This window comes from Oryza brachyantha, chromosome 2 (genome assembly GCF_000231095.2).
Source record: "Oryza brachyantha chromosome 2, ObraRS2, whole genome shotgun sequence".
Lineage (NCBI taxonomy): Eukaryota > Viridiplantae > Streptophyta > Magnoliopsida > Poales > Poaceae > Oryza > Oryza brachyantha.
The window spans coordinates 20930337-20947821 of NC_023164.2; the positions used below are offsets into that span (position 1 = coordinate 20930337).

General features: G+C 47.4%; 2 protein-coding genes across 2 annotated transcripts; one reads left to right on the plus strand and one right to left on the minus strand.

Moving 5' to 3' along the window:
• Nucleotides 1-92: 92 nt before the first annotated feature.
• On the plus strand, nt 93-3864 carry LOC102718152 (serine/threonine receptor-like kinase NFP). Its single transcript, XM_015833402.2, has 2 exons — nt 93-1406; nt 2975-3864. Exons 1-2 carry the CDS (start codon nt 219-221, stop codon nt 3725-3727), a joined length of 1941 nt encoding a protein of 646 aa, XP_015688888.2. The 5' UTR covers nt 93-218; the 3' UTR covers nt 3728-3864.
• Nucleotides 3865-11527: 7663 nt separating this feature from the next.
• On the minus strand, nt 11528-14087 carry LOC102718433 (scarecrow-like protein 8). Its single transcript, XM_006648875.3, has one exon. It carries the CDS (start codon nt 13904-13906, stop codon nt 12047-12049), a length of 1860 nt encoding a protein of 619 aa, XP_006648938.2. The 5' UTR covers nt 13907-14087; the 3' UTR covers nt 11528-12046.
• Between the last annotated feature and the right edge of the window lie 3398 nt (nt 14088-17485).

Consider the following 17485-nt stretch of genomic DNA (forward strand, 5'->3'; position numbering starts at 1 on the left):
GCACAGGAGTCAACTGCGAAGACCGGAGCAACGCACGCATCACGAATCTAGCCGCCCGCGACTACTGACGAAACAGTGAGCTGAGTATAGCTGTCACCGTCGCCGGCGCGGCGCCCCGCATATATGACGCTCGCGCTCGGGAAGGCGCACCACCGCTCGCGAGCTGCGACCAACCCGACCCAGGCTCGATCCTCGCGTGCCTATCCCCAACGAAGAGGATGACGCCGCGGCGGCGGCTGGCGCTGCCGGCGCTGCTACTTTGCCTGTGCGCGCTGCCCGCCCTGGCGCGGTCACAGAGCGCGGCCACGCCCGCGCCGGCGTCCAACGAGGGGTTCAACTGCTCGGCGAACGCCACGTATCCGTGCCAGGCGTACGCGCTCTATCGCGCGGGCTTCGGCGGGGTGCCGCTCGACTTTGCGGCCATCGGCGACCTCTTCGCGGCCAGCCGCTTCATGGTCGCGCACGCCAACAACCTGTCCTCCTCGGCCGTCCCGGCCGCGGGGCAGCCGCTGCTGGTGCCGCTCCAGTGCGGCTGCCCCTCCAGATCGCCCAACGCCTACGCGCCTATGCAGTACCAGATCAACTCCGGCGACACCTACTGGATCGTCTCCACCACCAAGCTGCAGAACCTGACGCAGTACCAGGCCGTCGAGAGAGTGAATCCCACGCTGGTGCCCACCAACCTCGACATCGGCCAGATCGTCACGTTCCCCATCTTCTGCCAGTGCCCGACCGCCGCGGACAACGCCACCGCGCTCGTCACCTACGTGATGCAGCCGGGCGACACCTACACATCCATCGCCGCGGCCTTCGCCGTCGACGCCCAGTCGCTCGTCTCACTCAACGGGCCCGAACAAGGTACGCGGAACCTGGACTCCCCGGAGATACTGGTGCCGCTCCGCAGGCAGGTGCCGGCGTGGCTGCCGCCAATCGTGCGTGTGAACAACGCCTCCGCGACGCCCGCGTCCCCGCCGCCGTCCCCTACGCCTGCCCCCACCGTCGTGACCAAAAATCGAGACGGGGTGGTGACCGGACTGGCCATTGGGTTAGGCGTCATCGGTGGGCTGTGGCTGTTGCAGATGCTTCTGTTGGCCTGCCTGTGGAGGCGGCTTAAGGCGAGGGGGCGGCGAGCCGAGGCGGTGGCGACCGGCGAGGGCGTCGAGGGCGGCAGGTTTCCCAAGGCCGCGTCCGGCGGCGGCGGGCGCACGTTCTTGGTCAGTGACATATCCGAGTGGCTGGACAAGTACAGGGTGTTCTCTGTGGAGGAGCTGGAGAGTGGCACCGGAGGTTTCGACGACGAGCACCTCATCCAGGGCAGCGTGTACAAGGCCTACATCGACGGCGAGGTGTTCGCCGTGAAGAAGATGAAGTGGGACGCCTGCGAAGAGCTCAAGATCCTGCAAAAGGTACGCCCTTTTTCTTCCATGACTGAACTGCTCGTTTTCAGATTTCTCCCAATTCAGAATGTGCATGTTTTTTGTTCTAAAAATTTTGCCTTCGGATCGCTAATCTACCGCTAACAGAACAAATCAATAATCGCTTAGGGGTCGTGGTGCTCAGCTCATATTCGATGATTAGTAGATTAACCATTCCAAATTTCCAACGCAGTGCGTTGTTGATTGGACTAGCAGCCGAGGCACTAGTGCAAATATTTTAGAGTCATGTTGGCGTCTGGATTTCCTTTTGTTGGTACATGGATGATCCACGATTGGTTTCGGACTGACGCACTGACACTGATGTAAAACCCTTTTAATTGTGCGAATTTGGACTGTTCCCAGCAGCACCGATGCCAGTGGAGAGTTAAGAAATTAGTGTTGGATCTCTCACTCTGCTAGTAGAGTTTAAGAAGTTTAGATTTGGATCTGTCACTCCGCTAATGCCATCAGATGTTCAGATGCCTTGAGACGGTCCTGCTCCTGCACGGCCTGTTGACCGCAGAATCATCCTTAGAATCATCCAAAGCCGCCTGTGACCTATCTGTAAACGTACCGGCCGTGTGATTGGCTTCAATGTTTAATCTCACTACCCGTTGATTGTTAATTTGTTATTTGAAGACGTTTGAACCGTGGGAGATTTGGACGTCACGTTTTGGTGACGGTGAAGTCAGGGTTGTCCTCTGAGCCACTGGGGATTTTGGAAAACGCTGTGCCTTCTATTCCGTATCGTCTGTTGATCCGTATCCTATCCTTAGTCTCTGCCACGAATACATGCGTAACTACATCTTGCCACGTACCTGCGTGCATCGCCCAACTGTTCTTCGCACGGTGATGTACGAGATTGGAACATACGACGCTTCAACCATGGCTGCTGTATCGACAGCATGAACATTGACTGGATCCTTGGCTTTGTTTTGAGATGGGACCAGGTCCTTGGCTTTCATCACATATGCACAACCAACTCAAGACTACTACTTGTGGAAGCTTTGAAGTAAAAACTACAGGATATAATGATAGGAGTGACAAAGTATGCCAATGACCAACTGGCATTTGCATCTTCTTTTTATTATGCTCTATTTTTGACAAAAGGAACCAAATTTGTGGCCGTTTGAATATTTGATCTCAGATCCTATCAGTACAAGTTAATCATGGAGAAATTTTCATCCTCAATAAAGTAAATGATGGGGCTTCAGAAAAATCCTCGGAGCAATTTTACAGTTCTTGAGAAGGTGTTAAAAGGTACTAAAATTTTAGTACCTCTTGGTATCTAGGTACTAGAAGATATCAAATTTTACACTAAAATTTTGGTACCTCTCGTTACCTACTCAAGTATTATAAAAATTGCTCATTAAAATTTGCATATCTCGAGATACACAAAGTATATGAATGTATCAAATTTATACTTAGAAAATATGATGCCTTACTATACTTTCTAAGGATGATAGTATTGCTTGTTAATCATTCATTTGTGATAGGTTGTAGCCGTGTAGGCATGGCAAGGTACGGACTAGTTTTTGATGTTTACAACATTATCGCAGGTGAACCACAGCAACCTGGTGAAGCTGGAGGGCTTCTGCATCAACTCGGAGACGGGCGACTGCTACCTGGTGTACGAGTACGTGGAGAACGGATCGCTGGACCTGTGGCTGATGGACCGCGACCGCGCCGGGCGGCTGGACTGGCGCGCGCGCCTCCACATCGCCCTCGACCTCGCCCACGGCCTGCAGTACATCCACGAGCACACCTGGCCGCGCGTGGTGCACAAGGACATCAAGAGCAGCAACGTCCTGCTCGACGACCGCATGCGCGCCAAGATCGCCAACTTCGGCCTCGCCAAGACCGGCCACAACGCCGTCACCACCCACATCGTCGGCACGCAGGGGTACATCGCGCCGGAGTACCTCGCCGACGGCCTCGTCACCACCAAGATGGACGTGTTCGCCTACGGCGTCGTCCTGCTCGAGCTCGTGTCCGGGCGCGAGGCCGTCAGCGACGACACCGGCGAGCCGCTGTGGGCCGACGCGGACGAGAGGCTGTTCCGCGGCCGGGAGGAGAGGCTGGAGTCCCGGGTCGCCGCGTGGATGGACCCGGCGCTCGCCGGGCAGACGTGCCCGCCGGGCAGCGTCGCGAGCGTGGTGAGCGTGGCGAAGGCGTGCCTGCACCGGGACCCCGCGAAGCGGCCGAGCATGGTGGACGTGGCGTACACGCTGTCGAAGGCGGACGAGCACTTCGCTGACTACTCCGGCGAGAGCGTGTCCGTCGACACCAGCGGCGGGGTCGCGGCACGCTGAGATGTCTCTTGTTTGACGTGTTGTGTACAGTAGTTGTATAGCGAGTGGCGAGAGAGAGAGAGAGAGAGAGAGCAGGAACCTAATAACGCCGGCGTTACGTGCTTACCTTACACGCGATGTCCTTGGGATTGTCGATAGTTTTCCGTAGCGTAAAACTTCGTTTGTGATCATGCATACTCACAATTGTGCAGAGGCTGCATGGAAGCTTGTTTGTGTAGGCGTGCAGTACTAAATAAAAGCAGCAAGCGCCAATCGGCGGCCTCAGGGCATGCTTAACAGTAGAAGCCACGTCAGTAACAAGAATCTATTTTAAAATGATACGTATAAAGGTAGAGTCAAGTGTGATCTCTTCATTAATGCAATAAAATATTTTTTATTAAGCTAGTTTCCTTTTTATACATTCTCATGCAAGAAAATTCCCTTTAATAAATAGTAAGAATCGACTCTAAGCTGTTGTCATGCATGATAACAGCTTTTCTCTTTTTCCTCCACGTTACCAAATTTGCTTACGTGGTGATTGAGAGAGTCAGCTAATAGGCACATTTGTACGTGCCCGGCAGATTAGCTTCAATTTTCCATTGCCCAATGGCATCTTGGCCTTTGCCAGGATTTGAGATCGTCTACTTTCAAAAGCACGATAACTTGTTACTCAAAAGCATGATAACTTGTTACTAACATGTAGGATAAAGTCATGTGCTCCTTTGCCACTGCACAATGGCGGCGAGAACCAAAGGCCTATAAGTGAAAAGGAAGACTACCGCACTAGCCTACAAAAAATAGTCCTAGACGGGCCGGCCTTTTTCTGTTGCGGTTAGGGCCGGCCAAGAAAATTCGCAACATGCATGTACCAAAAAATTAACACCGGCCTTTCTGACTGATGGCCAAATCGTTGGAATATCTAGAGACGCTTCTGTAGATGCTGAACGGTGCAAATCCCTAACTGTTCACCTCTAATCGACCCTCCAGCTATAATTCAATTGCTCCATCTAGGAACAACAATTCGAAGCAGGAGATTGCCGTCAATGTGTCACATTCAGAAGGAACAAAATCTCTGAAGCATCCGGCTTATAATCGTCTGTCCAATTCTGTCTCGAGCCACAGCTGTGTAGTTTAGCAGAATATATTGCAGGAATCGGTGGCATTCCTTATGGCTTATGCTTGTACTAAGGTATCAGTGTTTGTACTAGTGCAAATTTTCCCTTGGCGTTGGCGCTCTTCGGTGGGTTTTCAATTTTATTATGCACTCTGAATCTCTGATGTTCTGTTTCTCGCATAGAGAGAGTGAGATAGAGACAGAGATAGAGGGAGGTGGCGCAAAATCGGTGACAACTGACAAGGCTGTTCTGTTCTACCACTGTTCTAAAAATATGTCGGCACTCGGCAGGTTTGGCGAAACTGATCATCTTTGTCGCTTGCCCTGCCTGCCTGTTTGCTTAGAGTTGTTGGTAATTCTTGAGCCCCATGTGTATTGCTGCCATTTGTAGTCATCGATGGGCCTCTCTGAACATTGATGAATGCTGTAGAGGAATGCAGATTGAAGATAGGTGATGTCTAGATCTTGTTTAGTTTCCAAAATTTTTTTTCCAAAAACATCATATAGAATTTTTGAACACTAAATAAAGCATTAAACATAGACGAACTAAAAAACTAATTGCACAGTTATATAAGAAATCTTGAGACGAATCTTTTGAGCCTAATTAGTCCATGATTAACCATAAGTGCTACAGTAACCAATATGTGCTAATGACGGATCAATTAGGCTCAAAAGATTTGTCTCGCGGTTTCTAGGCTAGCTGTGAAATTCGTTTTTTATTCGTATCCAAAAACCCCTTCCGATATCCGGTCAAACATTTGACGTGACACTTCTCCTAAAATTTTTCTCAATCTAAACACCACCTTAGATTGAGAAAATTTTTGGGAGAAATATCACGTCAAATGTTTGACCGGATGTCGGAAGGGTTTTCGGATACGAATAAAAAAACAAATTTTATGGCTAGCCTAGAAACCGGAGACGAATCTTTTTGAGCCTAATTAATCCGTCATTAGCACATGTTGGTTATTGTAGCACTTATGGTTAATCATAGACTAATTAGGCTCAAAAGATTCGTCACAAGATTTCATACATAACTGTGCAATTAGTTTTTTGATTCATCTATGTTTAATGCTTCATTTAGGTGTCCACACGGACGGACCCCTCCCTCTGATGCAACATTTGCTACTCCTATCTGTCCTAGGCGCCTGTGTGTCACCCTGTCACCACCCCAGGGCCCGTGACAATTGTCATAGATGCATGCTTTGCTATCAATCCTGCTTCTGTCAATAATGTGTGGACTCGTGGCGCCATCGGCAGACCGCAGACACTTGCTCAAATCTCGTTTTCACGTACAATGACTGGCAGGCAGGCTCTGTATTTCCTAGTATCATCATGTTCCAAAAGCCAGAAACCAGAGCTGAAAGGGATGAAATAATATCTTGGTACATGTTTCCTGAGAAATTCTGAGCCATCTAGAATGCTAGACTCCTTCAACAGTACTGTCTGAAAATATTTTCTTCTATGAAAAAGCTGTTCAAACAGAACAATCCATATGTGTGATTAAAATAAGCACATCAGCGCGGCAGAAGCCTAACTGTGGAAATGAGACGAAGGGAAAAACAAAAGAGTAGATAGCGTATGTGACGAATATATAAAAAATGAAAATTGTTTTGACAATGAGTAGGAATACTTGCTCCTTTCCTGGCTTTCCTCACCAGCAAGTTGCAAGAAAAGCGAGGACTCCTGTTGCTTGCAAGTTCACACTAGCATGCATAAAATGCATGTGCTAGCACAGTGGGATGTCAAGCTGCCCTCAAAAAATATGAAAGAAAATAAAGAAAATGTGATATGTCACGATGGCGACGCAACCATAATCAATTAATTAACATTACGCACAGTCGCTTCGCTCATCATTTGCTCATGTATCAACAAGAACGGTACTATTCCATTGTCTGAAAAAACAAATCAAGCACAACACTAGGCAACGGCTTGTGTGTCTGTGGCTGTGGATTTATTCTGCCCCTACCGCATGGAGCTTGTGTTAAGTGTGTTGGTTACCTTGGCAAAACAGGGGACCAAAAGCGAAATGATCTGTTCCTTCCAGGGGATAATAGATTCTTTCTGGGTACTTTGTTACTAGTTCCGTGAAGATGCTGCTACTGCTCCATCACAATGGCCTCTCTTTGCCTGGGCCAAACTAAAATATCTCTGCTCGTGCTTTCCAGGAATCAAGTGGGCCAGCAACCGATCAAGCTTGCTTTATCGATGATTTGTGCGTAGTACTTTATGGGCAAGTCTCATGAAACTCTTCAGTTAACTTAGAACAAGTTTCTAAAAATTTTTCCTAAAAACATCACATCGAATTTTTGACATTTAAATAGAGCATTAAATATAGATGAAACAAAAAAAAAATTGTATAGTTATGAGAGAAATCTTAAGATGGATCTTTTGAGCCTAATTAGTCCATAATTAGACATAAGTGCTACAGTAACCAACATATGCTAATGACGGCTTAATTAGGCTCAAAAAATTCGTCTCGCGGTTTCCAGCCGAGCTGTGAAGTTCGTTTTTTCATTCGTGTCCGAAAACTTATTTCGACATCCGATCAAATGTTCGATGTAGCGGTGGATCCAGAAAAAATATTAGGAGGAACTGGACAAAAGAGAATTGCTTCTGGTCTATCCTCTTTTTAGTAATACCAAAAATTTTGTTGCGGTGACTAAGTAAGGGCTTCAATGACGCAGAGGGGAGCCCCTAGCCCTAGTGATGGATCCGCCACTGGTTCAATGTGATCTATTCTCTAAAAAACTTTTGTCATGTAAACATAGCCTTAGACAAGGTCACCATCCGCGACGCTGCATCAAAAAGCGAAGTCTGAAATATCGCCAACAGGACACAAGGGACGCCCAACAAGCAACAGAAGCCTCCAGCGCAGTCGCACGGGAAATGAACAGCGCTGAATCCTGAAAGCACGCCGTGCTGAGAAAAGTCAAAACGACGAAGCAAGCTCATCCCATTCATCGTACTGTACTAGCGTACCGTACTACAACATCTCGAGCTCCTGTTACTGTTTAGGATGTTTTTGATTCGCCGGCAAGCAAGGGGTTATCTTTTGGATTTTATAAAAAAAATTCAAATGATATATTTACAAATAAAAATAACTCGTGAAGCTTTTGTATTCGTAGCGATCTAAAAGACAAAATAAGTTTTGATGAAAAAATCTTAAATCATCTCTAAATTTAAAAATAAAAAATTAAATTTTAGCAAAGCAAGGAAAAAAAATGGAGTGTAAGATGACATCAACAAAAATCAGACTGAATCTCTGGAAATATCTTGAGCTCATGTTTGACTAAAGAAATGTAACGCACGCACCGGCCGGCGTGGTTACCGGAGTGACACGCACACGCTCGCAGCTCCGAGAGCAAGTACAATAATACACCGTTAACTAATTAAATAAACTTACGTAGAAAAAAGGAGAAAAAAATGTTAAAATAGGTTGGGTCACATATAAGAGGAGATCTGCCTATGATCCAAGTTACGTGCAAAAAAAATAGAACCTAACGTTATAACTAAATCTAATTTACATATTAGGCCCGAACGTTTCGCAGTTGTAATCGCTTATAAGACAAAATTTAAAATTTAGAACTTAATTTTAGACTTAATTTGTGATTTTTTTCAGCATGGTTGGTTTTACGTGTTTTGTTTTTGAGTCGCTATGAGCACGTATATACAAGTTTTACGTACAAATTATTTTTTGTTTGTAAAAACGTATTTTCGCTTATCGGTCTAAAAAGCAAAACAATGGGAACCATTAACACTGGTACAAGCTTATAACTGAAAATTAGCTCTACCGTTAAACTTTACTCCTACTATAAGAGAAATGTACCGCACGGAATAGAACATCCTTTCGTCCGGCCGTATAGCATGCAACAGAGGATTTTGTCTCGGCGGATGGACAGGCGCTGTTGACTTGCGCACGCCGGCCCGCCGGCGTCCATCCATGGCTCAGGTGAGGTCGCGGCTGCAGCTACAGTAGCTGCCCGTACACACCCACCTCTCGTACGTCTGCGTCCCTTGCGCGCTTTTTCACCTCGTACAGCTGATGCTGGTCAGTACAGCCTACAGTACACCGCTCCTTCGGCAACGAAACAAAGAGATATTAAAATGTGGCACAGTGGCAGGCCACTAGGATTTTAGGAGTAAGGCTGCTTTTTTTTTTAAAAAAAAAGATTTTTCTCTGATTTTTTTAGCTTTGCATGCACAACTCCTGAATTTCTAAATGTTTATATTTTTATAAAAAAAACTTTTTATAGAGATGTTCATCATCTCATATTTATTAATTTCATCGTTTATATCATTAAATAACTATTATAAAATCAGATAAATTTCAGAACACATACATGGTTATTTATTGGATCATCGATGAGTGTGAATGGATCCGTTGAATACAGGATTGTAAAAGGTCATTTCACACTCAATTTAGTAGTTGACCATTCACATCGATTAGGGGTGGAGGGGTCAATAATAATATAAACCCGTTAGTTATAGTGGGTGATCGTACTGTTGTGTGGTTACGTGAAAATCTTTAAAATTACTAATATAGTCGTTTTAAGGTATATAGGTATTTTTATGTTGGTTAGTAAACACTAGTACTAAAATATCAAAAGATATCAAATTATTTTTACCCTTTGCCAAAGGTCCAGTGCTAGAGTTAGAAATATCATCCCAGGACCGAGGACACGACAGGACCCATCTATGGGTGGGAATGGGCTAAGACCCTTGTGTTCTTTCACAACCCTATTTAGTTTTTTAAATTTTTTTGTTTAAAACTCTATATAATTTTATTTTTAACCCGTTTTAAACCTGGCCTTTAAATTTTCTAGACAAAATGGTTGAGCCCATTACCACCCTTGGACCCACCCTTACGGCCGGTGAAAGAAAACCACCCAAGTCCCCATCCCAGCGCAACACACGAGCACACGACGATGACCCAAGTCCCCAACCCTGACAAAGCGAACCCAGTTCAGCAAGAGGGTATGTTCTATATGTTGATTTGCTCGCGGATTGCTATTACATATGATTGTATCTGGTGGTGAGCATGCGGTGGGGTTTAAGAAATTACCTAGATATTTTGGGGATTTGGTTGCTTGGAAACATTTTGTATCAGCGGGGCTCTGTTCGGAGCCGAAGGTCCACTGAGATTAGGTTCGAGGCACAATTTTAACCCGGCTTCATTTCAAGATCAGGACCAGAGCAAAAGTCATAGTCCAACCCGCCCCATTGCCTACACATTATCCGGTGCCTATAGGTTGAACCGCAGGAATGATGATGATGATGATGCCCGTCTCGCATTGCCAGGCCATGTTTCATCGTTAGAAGTCATTTCTGCCACGTTGGTTGGTTTGCTCTTCAGTACACCTACCCGGCAGTACGTATCATTCATCCAGCAAACCTGACACCGTATTCAGAGTCGTGTATTAAAACTCTCGGCTTATATCGCGGCGCAGGTGGCACGTCGACGCATCCAACAACTGATAATAACCACCCCCAAGTAGTCGTACGTACTCATGACGAGCCACCACAGGAACTCGCCGGTGGTACCACCCTGCTACTGCTACTAGTCTGGTCCTCAGCTCGTTTTCGTTGCGTGGAAACGCATGATGCACACACAACACACAAAAGCACCCTAGCTTAGCAAGCACTTTCATAATTCTTGTTGTTTCTAATATGGTTACTTTTTTAAAAAATTAATAAAAATAAGTATGTATTTGTTTATTATACATTTTAATAAAAATCATATCTAGTAAAATTAAATTTAGAAGACCGTGTCATTTTTCAAAATAACAAAGGGGTACTCGTATAACTCTTCATCCCCTTGTGCACGCGTGAACCAGATGGTTCAGGTGATCGATCGAGCAGCTTGCAGCCTGCCCAAGTCGGCACATCGTCCTTGCAGAATGCATCACGCTTGCTCCGGCACGATTTCAAAGTCCCCACCCCCACATGAGGGGCTCAGCCGCCTCAGCGTGTCCATGCGTGCTGCTACTACCTCTAGCTTTAGCCGAGCGAGGAAAGGGTACTTACGTACGTAGCGTGGCAGCGGCTGCATGCGAGGGTTGTTGCACAAGACGACGATTCGTTGGCGGATTGCCGGCAGCGCAGGCAGGCAGGCACATCATCGCGGCTGGGTTTCCGCCGCTGCCTCTGCTTCGCATGCGCAGCCAGCCGTTCGCTTCGCTACACGCGCAGCCATGGGCGGCGGCAGGCGGCCGTGACTTTTTCTTCGTCGTCATTGCCTCACACGAACGGCAACCTTCTCCATTGCGTATTTGCGTGCCATCGTTCCGACAAACCACAGGGACACAGATCGATGCTAACTCCACCGTGGTATTTATGATGAGCTTTTTTATTACCCTTAAAAAAATATATAAAGGTATCGCATATTTTAGTGTAAAAAAAATGATTTCTTGAGATACTTACTTCGTATTTTGAGATATCAAAAATATATACCATTCTTAGTATCTTGAAGTATTTTTACGGACAGTAAAAAAACTTATTTACGATGGCTCCATACAGCGGGCCGTACTGTACTACTGCATTCTAATTTTTTTGTCACACAATCGCTGCCTCCACACAGGTCGCATGGCCACCGCCACTTGCTACTACTAGTCGCGGTTTTTGTCACGGCTAACGTCACGGATCGGTCCCTTCTCTGGCGCCGACGTGGCAGGATAGCATTGATCCCGGAAGAGAATAGACTAGGCGGCCCCCATGCAAACGCATATTATTTTCCACCGGTTAATCAAGGAATAATTAACTTTTTGCTACTCTTAGATACATATGACACTAACATATTTGTCGCTAGACCTATATGTCACAGACACACGAGAGCGGGTGACAAATATGTTAGGTGTCATTTCTAAAAATGATAAAAGTTAAATGCCCGTTAAGCAACTGGGTCGCGAGTGGAGTAGAGAAACATTCTACTGCTAGTAGTACACCAACAAGAACACGACACATGAAATGCACAAAACGACTGTAATTAACTACTTTCTCCACAAACTCCATATCAGTTCTCTAGCAGTAGTGCAGTACTTTACTTTAAAGCTATCAAGAAATTACCTGGAAGTAACAGGCTAATGACAGCTAAGGTAATTTTGAGGTGGGTATGAACAGGTTCACTACTCCTTACCAAAGGAGAGAGAGGCTAAAAATGGAAGCGCATCAATCAATTTGATTACGGCAATTATGCTGCGTGCGGGCGGGCTCACCGGATGGATAATGGATTAACGCCAGGCGGATGCGACGGTGACAACGCGGCCCATCCAGCCAACCCCGAGCCGGCCATTGTCGAGCTTGACGTCGAACGCCGGCAGGGCGGGGCCGAGCCGAGCCTTGACGCGGCCGGCGATGCCGTCGCCGATCGGCAGGGCGCGGAACCCCGCCATGCCGAACCGGGCGCGCCACTTGCCGAACACCTCGCACCGCTCCACCCGGTCCGGGCCCTCCCGGCCCACCGCGTTGGCCACCTTGTTGGCCAGGGCCGCCTCGGCCCGCGCCCTGTCCACGCTGTCCCGGCCCAGGGTCGCGTCCAGCGACTCCATCACGGCGCCGTAGTGCGCGCACGCGTCGGAGAGGCGCGCCGGCAGCGGCGCCGTGTTCGTGTTCAGCTCCTGCTCCACCAGGGTCACGACCCGCGGTCCCAGCGCGCGCACGCGCCGGAGGAGCTCGTCGCGCGGGTTTACCGGCGACACGCTCTCGTCGGGCACGCGCGACAGGGTGAAGGCGAGGTTCACGGCCAGCGCCTCTCCTGGCTCGCACCCTAGCTTGGATGCCTCGATCTCAGCTGCTCGGCAGCTGACTGCTCTGAAGCGGAAGTCTATCCCCGCTTGCTGCGCGAGCTTCCCGAGGCGCTCGCTTGTGGCCGCGAGCGCCTGTGTCATCGCCGGCTTGAATGGCGAGGCGGGGTCCGCCACGACGGTGACTTTGAGGGAAGTGGAGGGCACACGCCGATCGGCGAGGGCCTTGATTAGGGGGACGTGCTGCGCGGCGCTGACGTCGAAGTCGACGAGGTGGATGGCACGGTGGCCCGCCACCGCGTCGAGGATGGCGAGGTTGGCCCCGTGGAGTGCGAGGCCGAAGCATGGCGAGACGTCTTGGAGCAGTTGGCACGCCGCGCGGTGCTCACCGCTGTAGAGGTCTGCGCGATGTTGAGACTGGCCCGACGGGGCTGTGCCAACGCGGGAGGATAGGGCGGCCACCATCATCGTCACCAGCCTCTGCTCCGCGTCGCCGCGCGGGTTAGCGGCAAGCTTCAGCACGGACAGGTGAGAGGCTGCCGTTGAGTAGTTGCCATCGGCGATGGCGGCGGCTGCCTCGGAAAGAAGGTGCCGCGAAGAGGCCGTTGAGATCGGCGGCGAGCTGGACGCCGACGATGAAGCTGTGGACGACGAGGAGTTCGTCGGTGACCGCGCCAAGAGCGCGGTGTTGTTTACCGCGGTCGGCAGCGGAGGCGATGGTGACGACGCGGCGGTGATGGAGTTAAGCGTCTGTATCGTGTTGCCCCAGTCGGAGCTTGTGATACTAGAGCCGCAACCGCTTCCTGCCGCGTCGGCCGCCTCCTCCTCATCGTCGCCCAGCAGCTGCTTCTCCAGCTCCTGCAACAAGACCAACTCGGTCGCCGTTGCCGGCCTAGCAGCGGGCCCTCTTGCCACCGCTGGGCTATGCGCGGCCGGCACGGCCACCATCTGCCGCTGAAGCTGCTGCATCTGCATCACCGGCACCACCGTGCGCGACGCGGTGGTGAGCGACGACAGCGCCGTCGACGAGGGCTGCGGCGAGATGCCGCCAAAACCAGACGACAGGCCAGAAATGCCATAGGCCGGCGAGGCGACCCCGCCGAGCACGGCGCCGTAATCCATCGGCTGCAGCGCGCCGGTGCGCTGCCTCACCGAGCGAAGGTACATCGCCTGCTGCGCCGCGACCTGCCGCTGCTGCTGCCACCTCTCCATCTCCCCAAGGCTCCTCTTCAGCACGCCACCTGCGCCACCCACGCCATCAGATCGCGGCACCGGCGCCTGCACCGCCGGCCCAACGCCGCCGTACCCTCGGCGATGGTCGCACCACGGCGCACCCGCCTGGTCCATGGCGAGGCGGAGGAAAGCCCCCTCGACCAAAAAAACCACGAGACACGAGCTCGATGGAAACTAGCGAGACGAAGAAAAGAAAAAGAAGAGCTTTGGATGGAACGAATCTACCGTGGAGGAATCCTACCAGCAGCAGCAGCAGCAGCAGCAGCTATAATAATAAACCGCTTGCGCCAATACATCAATGGCTTCCCCCCTAATAAAACGCCTACCTTTTTACGGCCCACCCTGACGTTAATATACTCCCCCGAATAAAAAACAAGGACTGACTGACTGACTCGTGCCACTGACGGCGTGGGCCAACGATCGGTGGGTGGGACCCGCCACGTCGCTGACGAGTTGCCGTGGAGGTGGGGTGGGGGCCCACCGTCTCCTCGGGGCGACGCCCTTTGTGGTTTGGTAGTGCGCAAATTAATGAGAGGGAGAGCCGGAGGGGGGAAGGGGAGATCGTGTATGGACGTGGAATGGATGCGTGTGTAGGTAAAATTGGCGAGGTGTCGAGGTGAAGTGGTGGTGGGGTGATTTGTGTGAAGGGGGATGGGAAACCGGGAGAGGCAGAGTGCGCGCGCCATCGCGTGCGTTTCCAAGGGCGACGACCGCGTGCGCCGACGCCCGCCGGTGCCGCCGCCGGCTGCGGGCGAACCGCGACGAAACCGCCCCGGCCTCGCTGGGTATTTTTGTGGAAACAGCTCCTGATTCCGTGGTGCTCCTGTGGGTTGAACGGTTGAAGCTGACTTGTACGCGATCAAGATTCTCTATCTTCACATTACGGGTGACTTTACTGATACGTAGCCTCGATGAACCTTCTACCTATATATCAATGATAAAAAAAACTATGAGATAATTGTTTTTTAAAAAAAGCAAACGACATATTTATAAATAAAATAATTGATAAATAAATTTTTATAGACGTGTTCTTGATGACATAAAAGCCAAAGTAAAAAAAATAGATTACGATGAAAAAATTGTTAAAATCTACTGAGATTAAAAATTTAAATTGTAGCTTATAAGTATAAAAATAAATGAAAAAATCGGACCATATATCTTTTGATCTCGACCCGACCTGTGCGAGCACCGTAAAGTCTGAACTCGTTGGTGCGTAAACATCTCTTGATGGAGTGGTGAAGTACTGTACTTCACCTGCCGCCACAGAATCGTACGTGCTTACGTTTTTTTGTACCGACGTTTCTTGCGGAGCTAACCAAGCAGGAGTAACCAACGCTACTTTTCGGTAAAACACGTCGCTGGGGTGCTGGTTACGAACTGCCTTGACGGTCTTTTCATGTGTTCTCACTTCGCAGGGAATATTTTTCTTTTAAGAATCTGTCCACGTTGCTTTGCTCCGCAAGATTACATACTCGTTAGTAAAAATCACCTTGCAATTTGGCAAATTTCAGGGTGCCAAAGCGGCTGCTAGTTGCCTTTTCTTTGATGATATTAAAGGCTACTTTGGGGATACTGCTTTGCTCGGGCGGCGGCGGTCCATTCCTCGGGCCACACGAGAAATCCATGTGACCCCCACGACAGTGATGGCCCTCGTAGATTAGATGATGAGCAGGTACGTGACGGAGGACGACTAATAAACTAAAATGCATAAGGACATTCTAACCCATAACACTAGACTTAGTTTTCATAAACTCTACATCATTATCAAGAAACTAATACTAGACACTACTTTTCCAATGCAAACATCACTATTTCATACTTTAATTTAATGTTACTTATCTCACATGATATCTTGAATGTTACGTAGAAACCATGTCTCATATAAGACATGGTTTCGTTCTCTTTCCTTATTTATTCACTTCTCACATCATTTTTCATCCTAGATGACAACTTATTTAATGTTATAGACACCATCCTAGTCATTGGGTTGGAAATGCCCTAATCGAGTCAGTGCACGACAACATTCTGTTTAAAGTTCATTCTTTTTAGCCAGGAAGGTACTCCACTGCTAGAGGTTACTTAGAGCAGCTATAATAGCAGACTATAATAGTTATAAACATATTTAAAAGATATAGTAGGGGGAGAGATGTGAGCTACTAATTTATAACTAGCTACATACAAACTTTAAGATAATGTGTATAACATGTGGGACTATGTGCTAATGTTTTGAAGATAACTATTGTATAAATTGGTTATTAGATTGACTATAGATGAATTGGAGCTAGTAGTTGGCTATACTATTAAACTTGCTCTTATAGCAGGTACAACAGCAGGCTATAGCCAGTTATAAACATATTTTAAAGAGATAAAGATGAGAGAGAAAATAGGTGGGCTACTAATTTATAGCCAGCTGCACACAGACTTAAGAACACAGTGCGTGTATAACATGTGGGACCATGTATTAATGTTTTATAGATAACTATTGTATGAATTGGCTATTAGATTAATGAATTGAAGTTAGTAGTTGACTATACTATTGAACTTGCTCTCATGTGAAGGTATTTCGAGTTAGGTAAGAAACCGGTTGGTTCACCCAACTACCCGTCACCGGCTTTCTGATTACGCACTAGATGCATATATATAATTGAGGCTTAACCATTTTGTTGTGTGTTGCTGCACAGTTTAGGTAGTACTCTGGTGTAAAAGTACAAGGGGGTCATTTGGAACACAAGATTCAATAAAACGTATGATTTAGGTTATTATGTTCCAAGACACATGAAAATTGCTTAATCATGTTATTTGGTTATAGAGGATTTTGGAGAGAGAAAGTGTGACATAAAAAAATTCTAATATGTTTGAGCTCACGGTAAATTTTTTTTTCCAAAATACCTATGTATTAGGTCATTCCATGGATATTCTAAATGGCTTATTCCTTTGCTCTGAAAGAGCATATATGAAATTTTTTTTCAAAGAATTCATACCCTACAAAATTCCTTCAAGGGTCCTTTTGAAACACCGTATTATGAAAACGCCGGAATATGAAAAACATAGGAATAGAATGCCATGCCCGCTAAATTCCTATAAGAAATGAAAACATATGAGAGTTCAAAACCCATTGTATGATTCATATACAGGAGAAACACATGAATTTAGAGTCATGGAAAGATGAAACATGAGGTAGAACATCATGTTTATTTTTCTCCAAAATCTCTATAGGATTGTCCAATCTATAGGAATTTCACAGAAAATTGTAGGATGTAATCTTTTGTTTCAAAGGCTTAAGAATTTTTTCTATAGGATTGAAATCCTCTAAACTTTCATGTTTTTCCTACATATCAAAGGGCCTAAAATTTCTTTGTTCTAAAGAGCCCTAGATCTCCAAAACATACTTTACTTATGAGCCGTTCTAATATGTACTGCTATACGTGATGATAGTTAAATTAGGGCGAGACAGAACAATTAATAGGTTGGGTTTGGCTAATTAATTTGTGAATTTTCAATTAAGAAATGATTGCATAGTATAAACATAATCATATACTTTATAATTTACGTATGTATGTCGTAGTACATGAACTTATGACACAAATAAGTGCAACATGCAAAGATACAAATACTGAAGACTTTGGAACAAATAAAGGATGAAGATTAGATCATGTGGACAAATTTCTTATGGATTCCTTGGAACAAAAGGGA

What these genes read in the sequence shown, in the direction of transcription:
- LOC102718152 (XM_015833402.2), top strand. Translation starts at nt 219, where the DNA reads ATGACGCCGCGGCGGCGGCTGGCGCTGCCGGCGCTGCTACTTTGCCTG. An exon ending in AGCTCAAGATCCTGCAAAAG is followed by an intron (nt 1,407 to 2,974) that starts GTACGCCCTTTT and finishes ACATTATCGCAG; the next exon opens with GTGAACCACAGCAACCTGGT.
- LOC102718433 (XM_006648875.3), bottom strand. Translation starts at nt 13,906, where the DNA reads ATGGACCAGGCGGGTGCGCCGTGGTGCGACCATCGCCGAGGGTACGGC.